Source organism: Plectropomus leopardus, chromosome 14 (genome assembly GCF_008729295.1).
Source record: "Plectropomus leopardus isolate mb chromosome 14, YSFRI_Pleo_2.0, whole genome shotgun sequence".
In the NCBI taxonomy this organism is placed as follows: Eukaryota; Metazoa; Chordata; class Actinopteri; order Perciformes; family Serranidae; genus Plectropomus; species Plectropomus leopardus.
The window spans coordinates 27,411,724-27,437,830 of record NC_056476.1 but is presented as its reverse complement, the minus strand read 5'-3'; the positions used below and the strand labels follow the sequence as shown (position 1 = coordinate 27,437,830).

The 26,107-nt window shown below is 36.6% G+C and overlaps 2 protein-coding genes across 3 annotated transcripts; both read right to left on the bottom strand.

Annotated features, from left to right (window-relative positions):
- Window positions 1-2,264: 2,264 nt before the first annotated feature.
- On the bottom strand, window positions 2,265-19,911 carry LOC121953487 (alcohol dehydrogenase class-3 chain L). Of its 2 annotated transcripts, none has more exons than XM_042500623.1 (9): window positions 19,852-19,911; window positions 16,361-16,462; window positions 14,389-14,530; window positions 14,215-14,302; window positions 13,889-14,108; window positions 5,764-6,024; window positions 4,843-4,978; window positions 2,611-2,749; window positions 2,265-2,366 (listed from the first exon to the last, which is right to left on the bottom strand). In XM_042500623.1, exons 2-9 carry the CDS (start codon window positions 16,412-16,414, stop codon window positions 2,342-2,344), a joined length of 1,065 nt encoding a protein of 354 aa, XP_042356557.1. In that variant the 5' UTR covers window positions 16,415-16,462; window positions 19,852-19,911; the 3' UTR covers window positions 2,265-2,341. The 2 variants fall into 2 exon arrangements, with proteins under 2 accessions (XP_042356557.1, XP_042356556.1); XM_042500622.1 differs by lacking the exon at window positions 19,852-19,911 and adding an exon at window positions 17,051-17,137.
- Window positions 19,551-25,722, bottom strand: LOC121953632 (alcohol dehydrogenase 1-like). The gene is made up of 7 exons (XM_042500821.1): window positions 23,602-25,722; window positions 21,995-22,096; window positions 21,502-21,752; window positions 21,027-21,267; window positions 20,116-20,409; window positions 19,845-19,983; window positions 19,551-19,754 (listed from the first exon to the last, which is right to left on the bottom strand). Exons 3-7 carry the CDS (start codon window positions 21,697-21,699, stop codon window positions 19,721-19,723), a joined length of 906 nt encoding a protein of 301 aa, XP_042356755.1. The 5' UTR covers window positions 21,700-21,752; window positions 21,995-22,096; window positions 23,602-25,722; the 3' UTR covers window positions 19,551-19,720.
- Between the last annotated feature and the right edge of the window lie 385 nt (window positions 25,723-26,107).

The window sequence follows — 26,107 nt, the reverse complement described above, 5'->3', positions numbered from 1 at the left end:
TAATGGCAGGCATTTTGTTTTGTCGTAACAGGAAAAGAGCAGGTGTAATTACCACTCTTGAGTGTGCAAAATCTCTGCTTGCATACAAAGTGCAAAACACAAAATAAAATCACACATGCTCACTTCTCACAATACAGAATCCTCACCTCATATCCAATTAAAAAAAAAGAAAATATTGATTATACTTTTGATTTTCGGCTATAATAAGTCAAAATTTGTGCTTTGCAAAAAAGGCTTTTTTTGTAGCTGACCCCTAAAATCCCAAGAGATGACATTTTTTTTAAATCTTGTGCACACAAAATAATTAACTGGTTCGACAAAATAATTTTTGCACACAAGATGCCACTTTGTTCCCAAAAGACATTACCTTGTGCAGAAAAGTTTATGATCTGTTCCCCCAGGTTAATTACTTGTTCCCACAAGATGATTAATTGGATACCACAAGATGTTCCCTCAAGATAATTTGCTTTGTCATACAAGTGAATCAATTTGTTCCCACAAGATCATAACTTGTGCAAACAAGATGATAATTTGTTTCTATAAAAAAATCAACTTCTGCAAACAAGATGATTTGTTCCCACAAGATATTTAACTTGTGCACAAGATATTTTGTTCCCATTAGACATTAAACTTGTGCAAAACAGATCATTTGTTCCCACAATATAATTAACTTGTTCGCACAAAAGTTAATTTTTTTCCACCATATAATCAACCTTTTCCCAAAAAGATGATTGACTTGTGATCATAAGATGATCATTTTTTTCCCAAAAGATAACTTGTTCCCAAAAAAGTTCATTTTATTCCACCATATGATTTTTCCCCACATTATAATCTGCTCTCACAAAATGATCATTTCTTCCTTTAAGATAGTTCACTTGTTCTTTCAAGATAACTTATACGTATAAAATAATTAACTTGTACCCACAAGGTAATTCATTTTTCTCACAAAATGATTGAGATATTTTGTTCCCATTAGACATTAAACGTGCACAAAAAATAATTTGTTCCCACAAGATAATTAACTTGTTCGCACAAAAGTTGATTTTTTTCCACCATATAATCAACTTTTTCCCAAAAAGATAATTAACTTGTGTGCACAAGATAATAACTTCTTCCCACAAAAGAATGAATTCTCCCCACATAATGATCGCTTGTTCCCACAAGATAATTAACTTGTTCCCACAAGATAATTAACTTGTCCACACAAGATGATCATGTGTTTCCACAAAATTACATGTGCCCACAAAAAGGTAGTTTCCACCATGTAATTAACTCTTAACTTGTGCACACAATATGATAAATTGTTCCTGCAAGATACTTTACTTCTTCCCTTTAAGATAATAACTTATAGGCACAAGATGATTGTTACCAAAAAATAATTAACCCGTTCCCACAAGATAATAAAGTCTACCCATGAGAAAATAACTTGTTCCCAAAAGATAATTAACAAGATAAGTTATCCTTTGAACACATGATTAAAAAAAAACCTTTTTAAAGTTAATTGGCTCTGTACTTTAGAGAATCATGAATAGTTTTAGGTCAATTAACCCCATCAAGCTAAGAGGCCCACAGTCTTTTGATTTAACCATTTCAGCAATATGTTGCTTATTGTCCTTGCAGAAGAATCCCTCCTTTATACTCCCTCACACACAGCAGAAATACAGAGGAGGAAAGTATGTTTTTGCTCCTGTGTTTCCGCTGTAGAGCATGAAGTGAAGGCTGTTGGGAAATATGGCCGTTGACATGTTTTGTCTAACTAATTCTGGCATAGCGGAGTACAAGTCGTTGTAGTATTTCTCTCATGTCTGCTCCTGTTTTAGTCAACATTTTGGAAATGAAAGCGCATCACCCAAGCTCGGAGAGACGCTTACATTTGTGAAAAGTTACGAAACCGTCCGGCTAAAAGCAGCCTTGCTCTCAAACCCTACAGGGAGAATAATCAAAGGATGTTTCGCTTTGTTTCAGTAGGCAAGTTGTACTTTACTTTACTTGCAATGTCTTCATCGGGCCTTGATGTCCACGCTGCTATCAAAAAGAACCACTCAAAAAATCCTTATCAATTAACAGCTTTTCACCACTGCTGCCATGCGGTTGTTTGCGGTTGTCCTACCCTATAACCCATTCAGTCTTGATCAAAGAATATTTCAGAATAATCGTGTTTCGGTTTTCCCTTCACACAATGTTCTCTGTGTACATGCGTTACTTCAGGGGGGGAATCGCTGATCAAAGACGTGTTTGTGTATTGTTCAAATAACACACCAGCAAAGAATTGACAGATTATTTATTAAATTGAGCAGCGTAAACTTGGAGTGACATCATGGTTTCCTGTGCTCCTCTTGCTCTAGAACTGAAGGACGACGCGGATGCTGAAAGATAAAAGCGGATTAGATCCTGTTGTTTAAGGCTTAAAAAACATTGCTGACTCTTGTAGTACTCAGATTTACAGAAAGACTTCTTATGGAGATAATTATTACCAAATCCTGTCTTACCATCACGCCTCAGCTTTGTCCTCAACAGAGGGCAGCAGTGACGCATAAAAAAACAAAACCCAGAGGGACACTCGACCGCTGCGCACACTAACTTTAACATATACCTTAAGTCGTGGCTTACCATTTCCCAGCATGCATGAGATCAAAACCATCAGTGATCTTCTCAAAGGGCAGAGTGTGAGTCACAAATTCATCCACTTTGAGCTTCTTGTTCATGTACTCCTCCACCAGTTTGGGAACACTGTCGACACTCTTGTATCCTGGGAAAAATGTAAATGAGCTCATTAAACAGAGGAAAGTAGTGATGTGCGTTTAATCAAGCGCTTGCACAAAAATGTTTATTTTATCTACACAGCCACAAAGGACACAAAGTGTGCTTCTGTGAATTTGAGCAGAGCTGTTTCTTAGTGTAAAATAAGCCCTTTCATATTACAGTAGAGCCTCTTTTTTTAAAGGCTAAAATGTTTGTACATGTGAAAAAAGTATAAAAGATATTTATAAAACACAAGTTACACAACGAAGCTTCCGCAAATGTGAAAAAAATGAAGGAATGATTGTTTTAAATCTACACCTACACATTTTCAGAGTACATGCTTGTGTTACAGTCTGGCTTAAATCCAGAGTCACGAAGCACTGCAGGAAATTAATGACTCGTTTACTCAGAGCTCATTATGTGTATTCAGTTTGGAATTTCAGTCATCGCAGTTTTATTAACCCTTAAGGCCTGCTTTAATATTACACACTTGTATCGCTCTATGCACTTTTCAAAATCAAGATTTAAAAAGTAGTATACATTAATATGATTTTCTACTTTCAGTGAGGTAACTTTTTTTTTTTTTTTTACCAACATCAGTCCTAATTATAGATATCAAATTTTCAGAATTTTAACCCTTTAAATGCCACCGTTTTGTCATGATGCCACCATTTTAGATAAAAAGAAAAAAGAATTATTTCCAGTATACTACATGCTAAGTAGATTTTTTTTATGGTCACAGCCTGGGATATGTCAATGAATCAATATGTCATTGATTTTTTATTTTTTATTTTTTGCATTATTAGTTTTTTGTGCAATGTCAAGTACTCATACACATACAGGCCTTGGACACAAAATGCAATTTTAATCCTTGAAAAAAACCCACCAAAATTGAATTATTTTTGATATTCTAAATGCGAAGTAGTTTTTTGTTTTTTTTTTTATTACAGCTTGGGATATGTGAATTATTTGCAGCAACATTGGTTGTGATAGTGCACCTAGTGGAATTAGCCTGTAGCGGGTAAAAAATAGTAAAAATTTACAAATTCCAAGGCAAAAGCCCAGAATGACACCCAGAAATAATACAGTGCATGTTTTTATGCTTTGATGCTTGTGGGATCAAACATTACAGTTTGAATGGGCTTTAATGGTGCATTTTTTTTTTGCACTTTAATGGTGCATTTTTTTTTTGCACTTAACAGTCTCAATGTAACAATTTAGTTTCCACAGTGTATTTTAGACGTATTGTAGGAGCTGAGCTGAAAATTCCAAGATCAAACAAAAAAAAATATTTATGCCATAAAATGTATGCCATATGCATGAACGCAGCCAAAATGATCAAAAAATGAAGAATGAAAAGCTCTAAAAATAAAATAAAATACGCCTGACAGTCCCTAAGGGTTATAATATTTGGTACTACTTTCTACTTCAAGTCTTCAAGACATAAGGGAGACGTTTAGACCAGAATGGCCAAACTAAAAACGGAAAAGTCTTTCCTTTGCGTTTAAAAAAAAAAAATCAGCGTTTATATAACATAGTGAGAACAATCCTCGTGTACATGGATCCGCAAAAAATCCCCGAAAACACTGATATGCATGCCAGGCCAGTAGTTGGCGGTGTACCTTTGTAATGACACATTATAGAAGAACACTGCGCACATGCCAGTTGTCATGGTGATAGAAGGGGTGGTATTCTCAAAAAGTAACACTCTGGAACCCAAATTCATAAGTTTGGGTTTTCAGGCCCGCAAAACAAACAGCGACAAAAGTTGAATGTTTTACACAAGAACCGTTGTGTAAACGACCTCAGAGACTCAGGCCGTACATATAGTATAAGTGAACAAATCACTGAACATGCATCGCTCCCTTGCAGAGAAAGTATCTGAGAAGGTCTCAGGCTTGAATCACTCACAGTGAGTCCCTGAACATTCCTCGCTCAACTGAACTTAGAAATGAGCAAATCATTTCAGGAGGTAATTCAGTTTGTCACTCCAAAGATTCATTCTTTTAAACAGAACTGAGATGCACACACATGTGTGAACTCATGTAAGGCATAAAAAAATCATGTGACAAATAATTCTCAGAACAGCTAGCTTGTTACCTCCAAAAGCGGTGCCTTTCCAGCTGCGTCCTGTCACCAGCTGGAAGGGTCTGGTGGAGATCTCTTGTCCGGCTGCTGCCACCCCAATAATGACGCTAGTGCCCCATCCTTTATGACAGGCCTCCAGGGCTGCCCTCTGCCACCAAGAGACAGTGTGTCAGGACAGTATCACGTAAACCTGGTCCAAATACCACCCCACCGCTACCATAACCTCACATGGATATATGGACATTGCCATATCGGGTTGATTTCTATTTCTTTTTAGAAGGCTTAATATACGGAAGCCCTTAGCGGCAAAACATTGATAGATTTTCTTTCCCTCAATTGTCCCGAGATAACGAGATAAATTTCTAGAGGTCTTGAGGGAGCAAAAGTGTGTTTTCCTGGGAAAGCGAGATAATTTTCTCAAAATCTCAAGAGAGCAAAAGCGTATTCTCCTGAGATAACGAGATCATTTTCTCAAGATATCGAGAGAACAAAGGTGTGTTTTCCCTTAATATCGGGATCATTTTCTGAAGATCTTGAGAGAACAAAAGTGTGTTTTCTTGAAATAAGATGATTTTCTCGACATCTCCAGATAACGAAAGCGTGTTTTCCCGAGATAACCAGATAATTTTTATACAATTATTAGGTTTTTGAAGTGCTTCTAACAGGTCATTTCCCTTTTTTTTGTTAACTTTTTAAATTTTTTAAATTAATTTTCATGTAATTTTCTTGTACTTTTTAGTTAGGCTATTTCTTGCTAATCATTTCTTTTTTCAGTGCCTTCTTTCCATGTCCTTGAAAGAAACCAAACCAATTGGCTCAAATTTCAAAGGGTTTGGCCATATTTATTAAGGTCATGTGGTTATTTAGCATGCAGAGATCAATTATTAATCATGGGATCTAATAATATCATGTGGTTATTATTCCTCCACTCACCATGATTGCCACATTGCCCACACATTCAAAGGAGTAGTCCACACCTCCGTCTGTCATCTCTACCAGCACCTCTTGGATTGGCTTGCTATGGTCCTTCGGGTTCACTACATCTGTGGCACCAAATTCTTGAGCAGTTTTAAACTTATCGGGGTTGAGATCGATTCCAATAATCCTGGCTGCCCCGGCTGCTTTACAGCCCATGATTGCTGCGAGGCCCAGCGCCCCCAGGCCAAACACGGCACAGGTTGAGCCGGCTTCCACCTGCAGGGCGAGGGACAGGAGAGGCAGGCACAGGTCAGCACATTTGTGCAGCTATTAATGACATGCATGGGAGGGAAGACAAGAATTACGTTGAATGGAACACCTTAAATTCATGCTTTGTAATGATTAGTAAATGAGGCAACATATTTTGCATGTGCCTCAGCTGTGTTTTCGCATCACGTAAATTTTAAAGGCACACGCTGGCTCATAAACAATAAATAAAAATTAAACAAATTAAATCCATATTAAAAATGCTCAGAACAGCTTGGTGAAGCTGAAGGCACAGGGGTGTTTTGACCTAATTACTGACAATGCTCACAGTGACAATGTAACATGCTCATGTTCAGTAGGTACAATGTTAATTGTGTTCATCATCTTAGTTTGAAATGTTAGCATGCTAAGAATAGCTGACATTGATTGGAATGTGATTCCTTATTCAGGTATTGGGCAGGCCCCCAATAAAATCGTAAAAAAAAACATAATAGTATAGTATGTTGTCCAAAAACCTTAAAAAAAAAAGTCATCATATAGTATGTCATCAAAAAATAATGGAAAAAACCTCATAGTGTGACAAGACTGAACTGGAACTGAACCCAAATACACGACACCAGATTTCAAAAAATGTCAAAATAAACTTTATTTTATTTAAGGCAGCAGTAAAGTCTTTACACAGGGCAGATGTAAAAATCAAAAGCACTCCAAAGAGGATAAAAGTAACAACAGAAATCTCTCAGATGAGGAAACAAAGCATCAACAAAAAATCACTCCTACGAGGTATCAAGAAAACAAGAGTCCAACAAAGTATCAAATAAAAATAGCTTCCAAAGCTGAACAACACAAATGAGCGAGCAACAACAAAACTTGACTTGGGCATGAATATAGCGCTGGTTCACTGGCAGACAAGACAAGACGAACCAGCACAGGACAAAGGGAGACGCAGACTATATATACACAAGGTAAGGGGGAACAGGTGGAGACAATCAGGGCGGGGCCGACAATCACAAAGGCGGGAAAACACACAAAGGGAGGAAGTAGGTAACGTGAAATGAGAGGAGAGTTAGGATTTCAAAATAAAACAGGAAATCACAAGACAACATAGACACAAGACAAAAAATAACTGAACACAATTTCCTTGACATGACATAGTGTCATATGATAAGAATCAGCGGAAAAAAACATCATAGCATCGCATATTATCAAAAATGTCATAGTGTAACTGCACTATGTCAACCAAAAATCATTAAAAATGATATAATAGAGTGTATCATTGAAAATATAATTAAAAAAACGTGAAAGCGCCCTTGTATATGTCACAAAGAAATCATTAAATACGTCATTGTATAGCATGTTGTCCAAAAACCAAAAGGAGAAGTCATAGTACAATATTTCAGAGAAAATTCATGAAAAACATCAGGGTATAGTATGACATTAAAATTTCATAAAAATTGTCATAGAATAGTATGTAAACTCAGAACCTCGACAAGCTATAACATGTCATTTTCAGCTGTTTTTTTGACATGTCAAAATTTAATGTTTTTGAACATACTACACTGTCATTTTTAGCCATTTTTTGACAGACTATATTATGACATATTTGGCTGTTTCTTGCACTTACTATATCATGACTTACCATGACAAGCTATAATATGTTGTTTTAAGCTGTTTATCGACATGTCAAAATGTGTTTTTCACCGTACTAAACTATGTTGTTTTCAGCCATTTTTTTTGACATGCTACATATAAGGTTTTTAGCAGTTTTTTAGACATACTATATCATTACATGTCTCAACAAGCTTTGATATGTCGTTTTCAGCTATTTTTTCGACATGCTATATTATGATGTTTTTGGCAGTTTTTTCTACTTATTATACCATGATGTGTCTACACAAGCTACAATATGTTGTTTTCAGCTGTTTCTTTCACATGTAAAATTTGACGTTTTGCAATGTACTATACTATGTCTTTTTCAGCCATGTTTTCGACATGCTATATTATGATGTTTTTGGCTGTTTTTTCTACTTATTAAGCTTTGATGCGTCTACACAAGCTATAACATGTCATTTTCAGCTATTTTTCTGACGTGACATTTTTTGGACAAAATTGCTATTTGCTATGTCTCTAATTTGTTTTCAGCCATTTTTTGACATGTAATCCAAAAAGTCAAAGTATAATGTCGCTCAAAAATCATCAACAATGTCATAGTGTAGTATGTTGCTCAAAAATAATCCAAAACGTCAAAGTATAATGTCGCTCAAAAATAATCCAAAACATCATAGTATAGTATGCAGCTCAAAAATTTCATCAAAAAAGTCACAGTGCAGTATGTCAATTAAAAAAATAATCCAAAATGTCATAGTATAGTACGGGGCACAAAAATCATCAAAAATGCAATAGTATAGTATGGGGCTAAAAAATCATCCACGACGTCATCGTATATTGCTAAAAAATCATGAAAAAATGGCATAGTACAGTTTGTTGCTAAGAAATCATCAAAAATGTCACAGTACAGTCTGCCACTCAAAAATAATCAAAAACATTATAGTATAGTATGTCGTTCAAAAATCATCATAACATCAAAGTGCAGTATGTGACTCGAAAATCATCACAAACATCATATTACAGTATGTCGCTCAACATTGTCAAAAACGTCATAGTATCGTATGTCGCTCAAAAATCATCAATGTCCTAGTATAGTATGGCGCTCAAAAATCTGCAAAAACGTCATAGTATACTATGTCACTCAAAATTCATTAAAAAACCTCATAGTATACGATGAAGCTCAAAAATCATTCAAAACGTCATAGTACAGAATGTCGCTCAAAAATCAGCAGAACATAATCGTAAAGTATGTCACTCAACATTGTCAAAGACATCATAGTATAGTATGTCGCTCAAAATTCATCAATGTCCTAGAAAACGTAGTATGTCGCATAAAAATCAGCAAAACATAATCGTAAAGTATATCGCATAAAACCCAGCAAAACATTATAGTATAGTATGTCACTCAACATCGTCAAAATCGTCATAGTATAGTATGTCGCTCAAAATTCATCAATGTCATAGTATACGTAGTATGGCGCTCAAAAATCAGCAAAAACGTCATAGTATACTATGTTACTCAAAATTCTTAAAAAAACCTCATAGTATACGATGAAGCTCAAGATTCATTCAAAACGTCATAGTACAGAAGGTAGCTCAAAAATCAGCAGAACATTATAGTATAGTATGTCACTCAACATTGTCAAAAACATCATAGTATAGTATGTCGCTCAAAATTCATCAATGTCATAGAAAACTTAGTATGTTGCATAAAAATCAGCAAAACATAATTGTAAAGTATATCGCATAAAAACCAGCAAAACATAATCGTAAAGTATATCGCATAAAAACCAGCAAAACATAATCGTAAAGTATGTTGCTCAACATTGTCAATAACGTCATAGTATAATATGTCGCTCAAAATTCATCAATGTCATAGTATAGTACGGCGCTCAGTAATCAGCAAAAATGTCATAGTGTACTATGTCACTCAAAATTCACTCAAAAAAATCATAGTATATGATGAAGCTCAAAAATCATTCAAAACATCATAGTACAGAATGTAGCTCAAAAATCATCAAAAATATCACAGTATAGTATGACGCATAAAAATCAGCAAAACATAATTGTAAAGTATGTTGCTCAACATTGTCAAAAACATCATAGTACACTATGTCGCTCAAAAATCATCAAAACTGTCATGGTATAGTATGGCGCTCAAAAATCAGCAAAAACATCATATTATACTATGTACAATGTACTACTATTTACTAAAGACCTCATAGTATATGATGAAGCTCAAAAATCATTCAAAATGTCATAGTACAGAATGTTGCTCAAAAACCAGCAAAACATTATAGCATAGTATGTCACTCAACATTGTCAAAAACGTCATAGTATAGTATGTTGCTCAAAATTCATCAATGTCATAGTATAGTATGTCGCTCAAAATTCATCAATGTCATAGTATAGTATGTCGCTCAAAAACCAGCAAAACATCATAGTATAGTATGTCACTCAACATTGTCAAAAACTTCATAGTATACTATGTCGCTCAAAATTCATCAGTGTCATAGAAAACGTAGTATGTTGCATAAACATCAGCGAAACTTAATTGTAAAGTATGTTGCTCAATATTGTCAGTAACGTCATTGTATACTATGAAGCTCAAAAATCATTCAAAATGTCATAGTACAGAAGATAGCTCAAAAATCAGCAAAAAGTGTCATAGTATAGTCTGTTGCTCAGAAATCAGAAAAAATGTCATTGTATACTACGTGGCATAAAAATCAGCAAAACATAATTGTAAAGTATGTTGCTCAACATTGTTAAAAACGTCATAGTATACTATATCGCTTAAAATTCATTAAAAAACCTCATAGTATACGATGAAGCTCAAAATTTATTCAAAACGTCATAATACAGAATGTTGCTCAAAAATCAGCAGAACATTATAGTATAGTATGTCACTCAACATTGTCAAAAACATCATAGTATAGTATGTCACTCAAAATTCATCAATGTCCTAGAAAACGTAGTATGTTGCATAAAAATCAGCAAAACATAATCGTAAAGTATATCGCATAAAACCCAGCAAAACATAATTGTAAAGTATGTTGCTCAACATTGTCAAAAACGTCATAGCATACTATGTCACTCAAAAGTCATTCAAAAGACTCATAGTATACGATGAAGCTCAAAAATCATTTCAAACGTCATAGTACAGAAGGTAGCTCAAAAATCAGCAAAAATGTCATAGTATAGTATGTTGCATAAAAATCAGCAAAACATAATCTTAAAGTATGTTGCTCAACATTGTCAAAAACGTCATAGTATACTATGTCGCTCAAAGATCATCAAAAACGTCATAGTATACTATGTCACGCAAAATTCATTAAAAAACCTCATGGTATACAATGAAGCTCAAAAATCATTCAAAACGTCATAGTACAGAATGTCGCTCAAGAAACATCAATGTCATAGTACAGTATGTCGCTCAAAAGCCAGCAAAAATGTCATAGTATAGCATGGCGCTCAAAAAGCAGCAAATACATTATAGTATAGAATGTCACTCAACATTGTCAAAAACATCATAGTCTTGTATGTCGCTCAAAATTCATCAGTGTCAGAGTATAGTATGGCGCTCAAAGATCAGCAAAAACGTCATAGTATACTATGTCACTCAAAATTCATTAAAAAACCTCATAGTATACGATGAAGCTCAAAAATCAATCAAAACGTCATAGTACAGAAGGTAGCTCAAAAATCATCAAAAATGTCATAGTATTGTACATCGCATAAAAATCAGCAAAACATATTCGTAAAGTATGTTGCTCAACATTGTCAAAAACGTCATGGTATACTACGTCGCTCAAAAATCATCAAAAATGTCATAGTATAGTATGGCGCTCCAAAATCAGCAAAAACGTCATAGTATACTATGTCACTCAAAATTCATTAAAAAACCTCATACTATACGATGAAGCTCAAACATCATTCAAAACGTCATAGTAAAGAATGTAGCTCACAAATCAGCAAAACATTATAGTATAGTATGTCACTCAACATTGTCAAAAACGTCATAGTATAGTATGTCGCTCAAAATTCATCAGTGTCATAGAAAACGTAGTATATCGCATAAAAACCAGCAAAACATAATTGTAAAGTATGTTGCTCAACATTGTCAATAAGGTCATAGTATACTATGTCACTCAAAAATCATCAATGTCCTAGTATAGTATGGCGCTCAAAAATCAGCAAAAACGTCATAGTATACCATGTCACTCAAAATTCATTAAAAAACCTCATAGTATATGATGAAGCTCAAAAATCATTCAAAACTTCATAGTACAGAAGGTAGCTCAAAAATCAGCAAAAATGTCATAGTATAGTACGTCGCATAAAAATCAGCAAAACATAATCGTAAAGTATGTTGCACAACATTGTCAAAAACGTTATGGTATACTACATCGCTCAAAAATCATCAAAAATGTCATAGTATAGTATGGCGCTCAAAAGTCAGCAAAAACGTCATAGTATACTATGTCACTCAAAATTCATTAAAAAACCTCATAGTATACGATGAAGCTCAAACATCATTACACATTAGTACAGAATGTCGCTCAAAAATCAGCAAAAATGTCATAGTATTGTACATCGCATAAAAATCAGCAAAACATATTCGTAAAGTATGTTGCTCAACATTGTCAAAAACGTCATGGTATACTACGTCGCTCAAAAATCATAAAAAATGTCAAAGTATAGTGTGTGACTCAAAAATCATCAAAAACATTATAGTATAGAATGTCGCACAAAAATCATCACAAACGTCATAGTACAGAATGTCGCTCAAAATTTATCAACATCACAGTATAGTTTGTTGCTCAAAACTCATCAAAAACATCATAGTATGGTATGTTGTTGATAATTAATTAAGACACCATCGTATATTATGTCGTTTAAAATTCATCTAAAAACCTCATATTATAGTATGTCACACAAAGACCATACAAAATGTCATAGTATGGTATCTTGTCCAAAAATCCTCAACATACGTCATAGAATAGTATATCATCCCAAAATTGTGAAAAAAAACATCATAGTATAGCACATTGTCCAAAAACTGTCAAAAACGTCACAGTTTAGTATGTATTCCAAAGATCATCATAAATATCCAAGAAAAGTATGTATTCCAAAAATACAACACAAACTTTATAGTATGTCACCTAAAAATCATCACAAACGTCACATTATAGTATGATGTCAAATGTCATCCAAAAATCATCATAAACATCATAGTATCGTATGTCATCCAAAAATAATCATTAACACCATAGCATCGTATGTCATCCAAAAATAAACATTAACATCATAGTATCGTATGTCATCCAAAAATAATCAAAAACGTATGTTGCTCAAAATTCATCAATGTCATAGTATAGTATGTCGCTCAAAAACCAGTAAAACATCATAGTATAGTATGTCGCTCAAAATTCATCAATGTCAAAGTGCAGTATGGCGCTCAAAAATCAGCAAAAACGTCATAGTATACTGTGTCACTCAAAATTCATTAAAAAACCTCATAGTATACGATGAAGCTCAAAAATCATTCAAAATGTCATAGTACAGAATGTTGCTGCAAAAATCAGCAAAACATTATAGTATAGTATGTAACTCAACATTGTCAAAAACGTCATAGTATAGTATGTCGCTCAAAATTCATCAATGTCATAGTATACGTAGTATGGCGCTCAAAAATCAGCAAAAACGTCATAGTATACTATGTCACTCAAAATTCATTAAAAAACCTCATAATATACGATGAAGCTCAAAAATCATTCAAAATGTCATAGTACAGAATTTAAATCAAAAATCAGCAAAAATGTCATAGTATAGTATGTCGCTCAGAAATCAGCAAAAATGTCATAGTATACACGTCGCATAAAAAGCAGCAAAACATAATTGTAAAGTATGTTGCTCAACATTGTCATAAACTTCATAGTACACTATGTCTCTCAAAAATAATCAAAAACGTCATAGTATAGTATATCAACCAAAAATCATCAAACAGTATATAGTATAGTGTACCAGTATCATCACTATAGCTTTAAAACTGAGGTACAGTCTCTTAAATCCAGAATCGTCAGCTGGTTATTAAAAATAATAATAAAATAAAAAAAGAATATGCTGACTTTAATTGCATTGCGAATGAATACATTACCTCTGACAGCTCTAGTTAAATCAAACTGGTTACAAGATGCATTTTAAAGGGGTTCTTAGTGACTTCGATGTCTAATCATAGAGAAATTAGGGGCGGCGGATTCACCTTGGCAGTGTTTAGAGCAGCTCCATAACCCGTGGTGATGCCACAGCCCAGCAGGCACACCTTGTCCAGAGGGGCCCGGGGGTCCACTTTAGCCAGAGAGATCTCAGCCACCACAGTGTACTCAGAGAATGTGCTACAGCCCATGAAGTGGAAGAGGCTCTTGCCTTTGCAGGAGAAACGGGTACTCCCATCTGGCATCACACCTTTGCCCTGAGTGAGCCTGGAGAACAAGACATTAGCACAGATCTGACAGCTGATCAGACGCACAAGGCAAGAGTTTTATGTTCATCTGCACAGTTGCACATGATTTCACCCTGGACATTTACCTTATCTTTTGACACAAATTGGTTTTGGGATTCTTACAGAACTTGCACTCTCTACATTGTGGAACGTACAAGGGTATAACTGTGTCCCCTACAACAGAAACAACATGTTAGAGCATTTACATGACATGACAACATTCCCTAATGAGGACAAAAGAAGAAAAAGAGAGAGAGAACCTGGCTGGAACTTGGTGACTCTCTCTCCGACGCTCTCCACGATGCCGGCTCCCTCGTGGCCCAGCACTACAGGGAAAACTCCCTCGGGGTCGGAGCCACTGAGCGTGTAGGAGTCAGTGTGACAGATCCCTGTGGCCACGATCTGAAATAAAGGACAGTGATCTGATACATGCTTAATCACTATGACATGCTCTTATCTGCTGTGATGTGGTGAAATCAATCAGTTCATTAATCAAATGATATCAGTAATAATTAAAATCCTTTACAGCTGATATGTGAGAATGTTTTGTAGTAGAGGTTATATTACTGATGTAAAGACTGTATTAAAAAGAGCAGAACTATCTTGCTCAAGGTCATTTATGAGTACAATAACTGTACAGCAAACTCTTTTCTCTTACAACATATCAGCAGAAATGTCTAAAGGTGCAAAGTGCACTGTAGCGTTGGACTTTAACAGACTATAAGTTAACTTTTAAGCAGATCTGGTTATCATATGGTAATGATGATAAAGACTATACATTGTAGATACAGCAGCTTATCTGAGAAGAAAAGGTAGCAAAATCAATGTTTCATTTAACAGTAATAGTTGTGCAAGAGTGTCACTTTATCCTTAAAAGACAATGTAATGTTGGGGTCGGATATGAGGTCAGAATAAATCATTAAATGGCACATCAAACGGCCTAGGCCACTACCAGCGATGTAGGCTTCGTTTCAACATTTGGGGGACACGTGAAGCAGTTCTGGGGGTCCTCCACTGGAAACACTTATTTTCTTGTGTTCCAGTGAATTTTTTATGCACCAATTTAAAATACATGTTTCTATTTATGTAAAAGAAACACAAAATGCAGGCGACAATGAAAAAGAAAATATGAGAATAAAATTGCAAAAGTGCACCTGACACATTTATTAATTTGGATTTAGAAACACTACTAACTGTGTCAGAACCATTATGCATTTCTATTTAATTAACAGACAGTGCTAACCACTGCCCTGCTGCTTGGCACTGTCGCCTCAAAGCAAAAGGGTTTAAGATTCAAACCTGCCAGCCAGCTGCGGTTCTAAAATGAATTCATTCATTCAATAAATTCATAAAAGTCATTTTAGGATCAGTTTTTAATTTCTTTAAATTCTCTTTTTATTTTTTTGGCTTACATGACTTATTTCTCTGATATTTGCATTGTGTAAATAAAGCACTATTGTAACACTTTTGTACAAAACTGGGCCTGAGATGTAGAGAAAAGCACCAAACACGTGTTGGCAGTCAGCAACGGCAGAGAAGTCCATTCAGGGAAAAATCACATAAGTAACAAAGTCCATCCATCTGAGCAGAGTCAAAAACCAGGTGAACAAACAGGAGGCAGGGAAGCATGAACAATGAAAACCTGGCAGCTCAATGGAGGAAACTCACAGGTGAAACACATGAGGTAATCAAAAAAGGTGTGCAAACTCAGGAAGTAAAGGCAGCACCGAACACAATGAGAACATATTTCAAAATAAAGCAGGAAGAGGACCCAAACATCATTTGTTAGTAAACATTTTTATGGTGCAGACTCTGTTTCAGAACATTTAAAAAAAAATAAAAATCTGTTTTTAAAAGTAACAGGGACAACACTGACCATTTCAGAAAGGGGTGGGGACATGTCCCCAACATCCCCACACCTACTTGACTGATGTGTGTAAACCAAATATAAGATCAGTGGTTACACCTTGGAAACAACTTAAAGGTGTGCCTACATGCATGGGCAAGTCATAAGTGCAATGCAGTACTTATACAAATAGTACTACACCCCTACTAAGACGTCATTATCAAAATGAGCATTTTTTTTCACAACTTTAAATAAATATTGCACTTGCTTTACATAACTTTAGATAAGAAGCGTACAGTGATTGACGAGATTGCACCAACCAATTTATCTTGCAGATGCACAAATCTTTAGTTTCAATAATGAATACATCAGTCCTGTTTCATTACCTTGAGGCGAACTTCCCCAGCTTCAGGAGGCGCCACCTCCACCTCCTCTATCATCAGAGGTTTCCCGGCCTCCCACGCTACCGCAGCTTTGCACCGGATGACCTACAAGACAACATCCAAGAGCTTCAGTAAGGCCTGGAATCGCTCATGATAATGGCTCTGTGGACATTTAACCCATTCAGTGCAATGGAGGAAAACATGGTGCAATAGTCTTATTTTACTGTAGAAGTTAGAAAACAAGATTAGGGTCAGATCACCATCAAGTCTCTTATTCTGTTTCTCAATAGGCTGAATATATAACAAAAACTCCCCAAAAAACAATGAAAAAAAAACCCCTTTGACCCTGTTCCCCCCATTGTTTGAAAATATTGCAACAACAGGAAGCCTCAGCTTGCACTAGAATATACAAAGAGCCCTCAAACAGAGACACAAAACTCTTGCCTATTATAGAATGAGCAACAGAGGGTCTGTTTGTCTTTTACGGCTGTTAAATTGTAACAAATGTTCCAATAAATAGCAGATCTAGCCCTGCTCTCCATACCCCTTCTCTTGTACTGTAAACATTCACTGTGTTCTGTAAACACTTGACTGAGCAAAGGAAGAAGTCCTGGCAATTTTAGGAGTGTTAGTCGTCCAGAATGGCTCAAATCTATTCAAACATTAACTAAAATTTAAAGCCAGCGTGTTTACCTTTCCTGCAGTTGCCATGTTGTGTCACCACCGGGCTCTCACTCACAAAGTTAGGTTAGAGTGCAGGTCTTATCTAAGTTAAGACCAGTCACAAAGACGGGCTGTGGGCGTGGAATGTGGGCTGTCCAAACATTTTCTGCTTGTCTTTCCACTTCCTGCAAACCTCATTTCATCCATCCAGTGATTTAACAGCAGTAAAAAGGAACAGTATTTAACAAAAAGCAAAAAAGGTATCATAGATATTGTATATGTAAGTCACAATTTCATGGAAACTCATCCGTAGATTCTAAATCCCAATTGTGTGCAATTTAATGAAACATCTGAGTAAGGAATTTTAAGATCAATACTGATATGCACTGACACTGTACTATACTGTACACTGCACTGATACTGTATCCCCCGCTCGCCCTGATCGTGGTCTTGGTCCTGGTTGCGCCAATGCCGTTATCATGCCTTTGGACACCTCCCTATCAATATACGTGAGTATCAACTCCCACAATATCATCACAGAGTGCATTTGATAATTTCACACCTATCATTATTGTAATATGACATGCATATGTTTCTATTATTGCTGTGCCTCTCTCCCCCTCTCTCCCCCTCTCCTCCCCTCTCTCTTTCTCTTTCCTTTTTGCCACAATTGTATTTAATTTGTTATTTACGACATCTATTGCACGTCTGTCCGTCCTGGAAGAGGGATCCCTCATCATCCTCTGCCGCTTTTCCTGAGGTTTCTTCCCTTTTTTCCCGTTACAGGGTTTTTTTTTTTTCGGGAGTTTTTCCTTGGGTGATGTGAGGGTCTAAGGGCAGTGTAAAGCCCACTGAGGCAAACCATGTTTTGTGATAATGGGCTCTATAAATAATATTGACTTGACTTGACTTGACTTGATACCACAAGTATTTATTCACACTATATCATATATACCATATCCTAAAGTTTGAGTGTGATCTGGGCAGGATGAGGGCATAGGAAAATGATGTTTGCCAACTACCCTGACTATTAAGAGACTGCAAAAATTAACTCATTATATACCATCAAATCAATACATATACACTGACTAAAATTGAAAACTTTTGCTTAGCCTGTATATTTGTACTGAGGCTGTGCCTTAGTTCAAAATATATGCTGGGGGAGGGTTATTGTTAGCCAGCAGTCGTTCGTTGAGCAGAAGCCTGGCTTAAAGAACGGTGGTTTCAGTAGTGTTTACTGTGCTGTATTCCCATGCTGTAGGTAAGAGGACGCTGGTTGCTCTTTGTCCTTAACGAGCTAGCAGTTCGGTGCCAATTTGAATTTGTTACTCATTTGCTTGCCAATGTTGTTGTAGCTGATGGTACTAACTTGTCTAATCTGCTCTGCTCTTAAGAGGAGTTGTGTGTCAACTTGGAGCAGGCCATATGAACAGAGCAGAGAGGCATTTCTGCTATTAGGAGAAAGGTAACACAAAGTGGTGAAGGGGCTAGCAGCTGCATGATCCTTTCTTGCTAGTGGGGCCAGAGAAAGAGCGAGAACTCAACTGGAGCTATGTTTTTGAAGACACCTTGATGGAAATCGTTGCATAAACAAGACAAAGACTTGAGTGACTTTTTAGATTTTTTTTTCTTACAAAGTTGGTAAATAGGGCAAATTTTCAGAGTTAATTTGGCTGTCCTTTGTCTGAGAAACAAAAAGGGGGTCTTGGTAGCCATTTTGAGTGGGCTGCAGTTGCAGGAAAGGCCTTCCCATGTCCACTTTAAAACTGCAGAAATTATGCACTCATCTGTGGAGTTCAGTGTAATAAAAACCAAGTTAGCTGTTAGCTACCTTCCCCAGTTGGTTAGCACAACCATGAGCACAGTTGCAGAGTACTCCCAAAAACACTCCAGCAGCTCTATGTGCACAAGTAACAAGACACAAAAAAAATTGCTTTGCATTCGGTGTGAACACTCCATAAGAGTCAAAATGTATATCCAGAGTTTTTGCAAAGGTGTGTGAGATGTCTCTCTTCTCCTGCCTAAGAATAACAATCTTGATTTCAGTTTTGAAATCTATGGAGGCCGAGAGCAGTCAAGGTTTTAATTATTTTATATCTTATTAGATTTAAGATTGAAGCGAGAAAAACACAGTAAATCTGAACAAAGATGCTGCTGAATCAGTTTCTGTTTTCCCAAGGTCACAATAATGAACAACTGGATCCAACCATGGTCTCTTACAGTTTCTGTAGCAAACAGAGAGCAATCATGAACAGTAATTTCTTCACCATAAAACCTCACAGTGCCGAACATCAGCTGATATTTTGTTTGCTTATATGGTCTTGTCATTTCATTTAGTGTGCCTGGTGTCTGCAATATTGGATCCTTTATTATAAATTCTTCAATAAACAGGCAGAAGTTGCTTGGGGACACATCCTGGAGCCCATCCTAGCAAAAATAATTACAGTGCTGTCTACCAAGTTGAAAAAATGTTGATATGATTAGGCTGGTCTGAGTTAATGTGAGGGAAAACAATTTGGACACTTATACGGACACTTAAAACATAGTTTAATAGAGCATTTGGAGACATGATAGACAATGCTGTCGACATGTAAATGCTATGCTTGTGACAAACAACACAATAAAACTAGGACACAAACAAGCATCTACAGACCACTGACACTGATTTACTTCAGGATGACTGAAACCAACACAGTGGGCTTATTGTGGCGAAACATTCAGGACTGTCTGAATGCTGTTGAAAGAAAATAAATGATAAGAATATTACTTTCCTTGTGATGCTGTTTAATCATGAACAGTGAAAAATGTAGGAATTTGAACCTACCATTTACCTTGCTTCATGAGTTCAGTGGCATCGTTGACCTGGTCCAAAGTCATGTAGTGAGTGATGAATTTATCCACCTTCAACTTCTTGTCCAGGCAGGTTTTAACCATCTGAGGCACAGCATCCCGACCCTTGAAGCCTAAGACAGAAAATTACAAAATAGGACCATGAAATCTTATCCAGAATACAACTTGCCAGATAATAGCATACATAACATAAGAACATAGCCATGTAGTTCATTAGTCAGTAGTGTTGGTCATATTTGTCTCACCTCCAAACAGGGAGCCCTTCCATGTGCGTCCAGAGATGAGCTGAAGGGGTCGGGCAGAAAAGTCTTGCAAGTTTGTCCAGCCAACAGTCACGCTGACACCCCAACCTTTCACACAAGACTCCAAGGCACTGCGCTTCTGAGAGAAAAAGCACAAAGTCAGGGGGCTTGGAACCAGAAAACCAGAAAGGTGCTGGTCCAAATCTCTCGATAAAGCATCAACCTCTAGGTCTGAAAAACCAAGCCAATACACAAGTGCCAAAAAGTGCCATTCCTTGGACAGCCACTTGAGGATGCCTCCAGAAGCAAGTCAATCCCCATCAAACCCACGTTAAAATTCTCAACTTTACAGAAGATATAAAGATGTTTACAGCCTGGTACAATAAACATTTCTTGTTTCTATAGCTAATATCAACCTTCATGACAAAAGTACGGGACTTGAATTTTTAAAAAACTCACCCGTAAATATTTTATTAAGAGTTAAAGTTACGCATATTTAAGACCATGGATGCTTTGAGTGACAGGTTGTCTCTTAGGCATCACCAAGGTCTATGTGTCACATTTACCAATTGGTCCTCCATAGCTCCATCCACTCTTCCAAATATGATCACTCTTGGCTCCAAAAAACCAAGATGTTAATGACCAGAATGCTTAACTTTATTCTGCAAAACATCAATCCACAAACAAATGGGTGACATCACAATAGCTACATCCATTATTTTATACAAGCTGTGCTCTGGACTACCTGAGGAAATGTGGGCTGAGTAAATTAATGAATGACTCTAACCTATTTTTCAATAATAATTGATTTTATTTACAATAAAGATTATTGTTTCAATACCTAGGTAACAAATAGGAAGCGTCTCTTCTTTATGTTTAGGAACCAGATTAAATCTAATCTGCCTATGACTAGCCATGATCTACATTCCCGACCCATTCCAGGGAGTAGTCCACTCCTCTGTCAATCATCTCAGACAGCACTTCACTGATGGGTTTCACGAAGTCTGTTGCGCCGAACACCTTGGCCTTCTCAGCCTTCTCTGGATTGATGTCAACAGCGATAATCCTTTTGGCTCCTGCAGCTTTGCAGCCCATGACTGCAGCCAAACCCACAGCTCCCAGGCCAAACAAAGCACATGTGGAGCCCGGTTTCACCTAAAGTAACAGTCTTTGGTTATCATGGTTGTTAAGGTCAGACATGTTAATGCTCCATGCAGTAATTATCAATGTAAAAGTTTTGTGAACAATAAAGAACTATAACTTCAAGACTTTGTAGTCTGAGCAAGAATTTCGATACAGAAGTGGGCAACTCAACACAAAAATGTCTTACCTTGTCGTTTCAATCTAAAACAATGATGTCAGTGTTCTGCAACATTCAAGCATACATACCTTGGCATTGTTAATTGCTGCTCCATATCCTGTGCAGAACCCACAACCAATGATACAGACTTTGTCCAGAGGGGCAGCAGTGTTGATCTTAGCCACAACCATCTGGTTAACCACAGTGTACTCAGAGAAGGTACCGGTTCCCCCAAACTGCAGCACCTTCTTCCCCTTACTGGAAAAGCAGGACTCTGGGGCTGCCATCACATCATAATGAGCTTTAGACCTGAAGGAGAATTTGTTTTTGATGTAAAAACCTGAAACACAATTTGAGTGCAGCTCCTGTCAGACTAGATGATTCACTGAATATTAGCAATATGCTTATAATGAAAAATCACCAAACAAAATCAATGAAGATCTAAACTATCTGTCCTGTCGTATCTTTAGACAGCACTTAAAGTTCCTACACTGATAGGAACATGTAGAATACACTGTATCTGTTACCATATGAACACCTAGTAGGTATGAAACCAAAGGATAGAACGAGATGATTTCTCACCTTGATCCGGATCTCGTTGGCCTAGGGTGGGGCTACCTCAACCTTTTCCATCATCAGAGGCTTGTTTGGCTCCCAGGCCACTGCTGCCTAACACTTGATGACCTACAAGGCAGGAACACCACATGAAGTTACTCAGCATGAGATATGACAACTTGGGGACTGTTAAACCATATTAGAAAGGGTTTATAAAAAGAGTCGCAATGCCATGACCCTTTGTTAAAACTCTGAATGCTTTATGTACTCAATTTGATCCCTGGCTCCTCCAGTCAATATCTATCCTTGGGCAAGATACTTAACTTAAATTGCTTGCAATGGCTGTGCTATTGGTGTATGTATGAATGGTAAACTGTTGGCCAAGGCTACCTGTATGGTAGCCTTGGCCAACAGTGTATGCATGTGTGAATGGGTGAATGTGACTTGTAGTATGAAATTGCTTTGAGTTGTCAAATAACTAGAAAAGCACTGTACAAGTGCAGTTCCATTTACCATAAAGCAACATTTTGCCAGCTTTTCACATTTATAAAATGCAACATGCTGCATTAGCAATAAGCAGGTTATAATGTAGCAATACTTTTTGCTATTATTCAATGAAAACACTCATTTAGAGGCCCATTTCAGTGTTGAATCAACTGACTGCCACATTTTAAAAAAGTATTTTATCAAGGGAACAAATGGATTTCATATCCTCCATAGAGTTTTAACAATATGTTAACAATAGGCGATTTCATTGTCTCATAGTTAAATATAAAGTCCACATATTAGTTAGCTGACTAACATGAGTTTCATTATTAACATTATTAACAGTATAAATGAATGACTATAGGTTTACTAAATAAACCACTGACTTAATGAGTTTGTTCCCTCTCTCTCTCTCTCTCTCTGTCTCTCTCTCTCTCTCTCTCTCTCTCACACACACACACACACACACACACGCACACACACACACATATTCACCTGTACTTCAGACTCAATTGAATATAATAAATTATACTTCCAAGGTGCAGTACATTTATGTAAGTATGTTATTTATGTAAATATGTATTGTCTCTGAAGGCGATCTGGTATTTTTGCTTTATTTCTAGAACAAAAGAAGATTGTAGACAACAACATACAAGCACTTTAAAAGATAATAATAATAAGAGGGTAAAACTTAAAGGTAAAAGGAATAATTATGAAAAAAAGCATAATGGATATTTTACATGAACTGTAAGTTAAAATGTGAAAACATAATGTGCCTGCAAATCTGTAACCAGATATACACTGAAAGGTTCATTTCAGGTATAGACTTTGTAGGAAACCCATTCACCCTCCAGCCAATGAATCAGCCCCATAAACATGAGCATAATCTGCACATAATACAGAAGCACAGAAGAATGGCAAAGGAATAATAGTCATGCAAATTATATCCATGAGATACTATGAGGTTACATTTTAGTTAATGGCCTGATTTTCGGGTTGTGTGTGTGTGCGTGTGTAAACAAAGTACAGAGGTCTGTCATATGACTAAGCAAATATTTATTCACATACCACAGAAAACACAAACAGCCAAAAAAAAAAAAAAAAATCACATCGCACACATGAGTGTCCGCATGCTGAATTATACTCACTTTACCAGCTGTGGCCATTTTTGCTGTAAAGATAAGAGCAAACAAGTGAGAGGACTTAAGAGAAGAGAGCAGTTGCAGGATAGGGGTGGAGAAGAGACAACAAGAGACCGTATTTATGGCTTTATATTGCATCAAATAGTTGGGGGGGTGAGGGGGGGTTGTTTGTGTCAGGGAGGACCAAGTCACTAGGAATTAAATAAAAACCACACCTTTAAAAAAAGAAAAAAAAAAAGGTTAGGGTTGGCTTCTATGCCTGGCACAGGCACCTGAGCTTGCACGCCTTAAGGTAATAATCTCTTGCAGTCGAGGTCTGATAACATTTGGCTAATATTACAAAATGTCATGTTTGGGACTGTTAACAAGCCTGATAAGGTTGCATTGTTTTGATTTAGCAAACACTAGCCATCATAATTTGGATGTAAGGTTAGGCACGCAGTTAAACATTACATAATTGTTATTACAAATTTCACCTGTATAACATTGGCACTTTGGGACTGCTTTTTTAACCTACCATTGTAACCATTTTGCCAATTACTGCAACATAAGCTCCTTAGCCAAACTGCCAACTAACTTAGTGTTTAGGGTTGGGTACCAAACTTTTAAGGGTACTGACTGAATTAGATCAACACTACTGAACACTGATTCATGTTAAATCTGATGGATCAAAATTTGGTACCTGACAGCAGATGTGGGTTACAATGCCAGGCTTGGATAAGAGGTGCAAGCAAAGCATCCTGAAGCCTGAAAGCTATCGATGGAGCCCCGTGGCCACTGTTGAATGCTTCGTCCGTCAGCTTCCCAGGGAGCCAAAAAGAGCCAAAACAAACACTGTAGTAATGATCAGCTGCAAAAGTTTTTTAAAATTATTTTAATAATAGCCCAGCATCACTGACACTCTATCACTCTCCAATGCCTTTGCTACCTCTGCTGAATCAAACTCCTCAATCACCAAAGGCTTGTTGGATTCCCAGGCCACTGCTGCCATGCACTTGATGACCTACAGCGCAGTGACACCACATTGATTACCCAGCATGAGGTATGACAAATACTACTGGGAAATGTTAAACCATATTAGGAAGAGTTTTCAGAAAAAATAAAAAAAATAAGCTACAGTGCCTCAACCCTTTGTTGAGGGTTGCTGTCAGCTTTTCAGATTTATTGTAAAAGCAAGATGCTACATAAGCAATAAGCAGGCTATAATGTTGCAATCCTTTGTGCTATATTTCAAGATTGAAGATTTTGTTTAGGTGAAATACTTAATGTACCTCCATATCTATAACCAGATAGCACAATACAACACAGAAAGGCAATGAAATGCTCATTTTATGTATTGAGTTTGTTTTACACTCATGCAACATCCAGCCAATGATTAGCCTTATATGCAGAAATGTGAACAGCGTACAATTCAGGAGCACAGAAGTGTCATATCAATAATATTCATGCAAATTATATTTTTAATGTTTTGTTCTGTTAATTTTAAATGTGTGCATAAACATAGAGGCATGTCATAGGCAATTTTCACAGGCAATTTTCATCCACACATGGCAAAAACTAAACTAAAATAAAATAAAATTAAAAAACACCACATAAATATGAGTGGCTACATGTTAAATCATACTCGCTTTACTAGCTGTGGCCATTTTTCGATGCAGAGATAAGAAAAATAAAATAAAATAAAAAATAAATAAGAGAAGAGTGTTGAGAGAAAGGAGAGCAGTTGCAGGATGGAAGTGGGGATGACATCAAGAGACTGCAAGATTTTGTACTGTGTTTGTAAAGTCTGGCATACATTTAGATGGGCAAGGACTCTAAACTGTTTTGACTTTAGTGAGAAACTACCATTGGTTGGCAGTTACTGTGGAAAAACACTTTATAGAGTCATGTTATCAGGTACTTGAGTTCCTGGGCAACAAATGTTAAGCCTGTGTGAAATAAACAAACATCTTTACAGACTTATGGACTTAAAAGATACAATGATTCAAGGGAACAGTTTGAGAGTATTGTGAAATATATTTTTTCCTGACTGAGAGATAGATGGGATTTATTCTACTCCTGAAAATTCTCCCAACTTTTCATGTCAAAGGTCTTTAAGGTAGATTGGAAGTAGATTGGGGTAAATCCACTCAAATTGCCAAAAATCCACTCAAATTGCACTGTAAATTCAAAATAGCTGACTTCCGGTTGAGTTAAGGGTATGGCTTTAAGAGACCTTTTCTTGTAATATACAGGCGTGCTGGTGTGTTTGACAACAATATCAAAGGGAACACAGGACAAAGTTAACGGTTTTGTGCTGTGGCCTACATGTCATGGGCAGACAGTGTGGTGTTATTGAGTAGTTTGGACCACACAATCTTCTAAATGGCCCAGCTAACCAGTTTAAAGCAGCTAATTAAATGTTGTCCCCGTAAACTGTGGACATCCCCCCTTAAAAGTTTATTTTGGTCAGTGTGACAGTCTATACAGCCAGAGAAAGAATACTGATGTTAATGCTTCATGTAAGGTTTAA

Excerpts from the sequence above, each read along its gene's own strand:
- LOC121953487 (XM_042500622.1), bottom strand. Across the intron at positions 14,109-14,214 it reads AATTTGTGTCAAAAGATAAG|GCTCACTCAGGGCAAAGGTG; the intron begins GTAAATGTCCAG and ends CTTGTTCTCCAG. Across the intron at positions 2,367-2,610 it reads CTCATGCATGCTGGGAAATG|CATCCGCGTCGTCCTTCAGT; the intron begins GTAAGCCACGAC and ends TTTATCTTTCAG.
- LOC121953632 (XM_042500821.1), bottom strand. The coding sequence starts at position 21,699 with ATGGCAGCCCCAGAGTCCTGCTTTTCCAGTAAGGGGAAGAAGGTGCTG. Across the intron at positions 20,410-21,026 it reads GGTCGGGAATGTAGATCATG|GCATCCTCAAGTGGCTGTCC; the intron begins GCTAGTCATAGG and ends TTGCTTCTGGAG. Across the intron at positions 19,984-20,115 it reads GAAGGGCTCCCTGTTTGGAG|GCTTCAAGGGTCGGGATGCT; the intron begins GTGAGACAAATA and ends TTTCTGTCTTAG.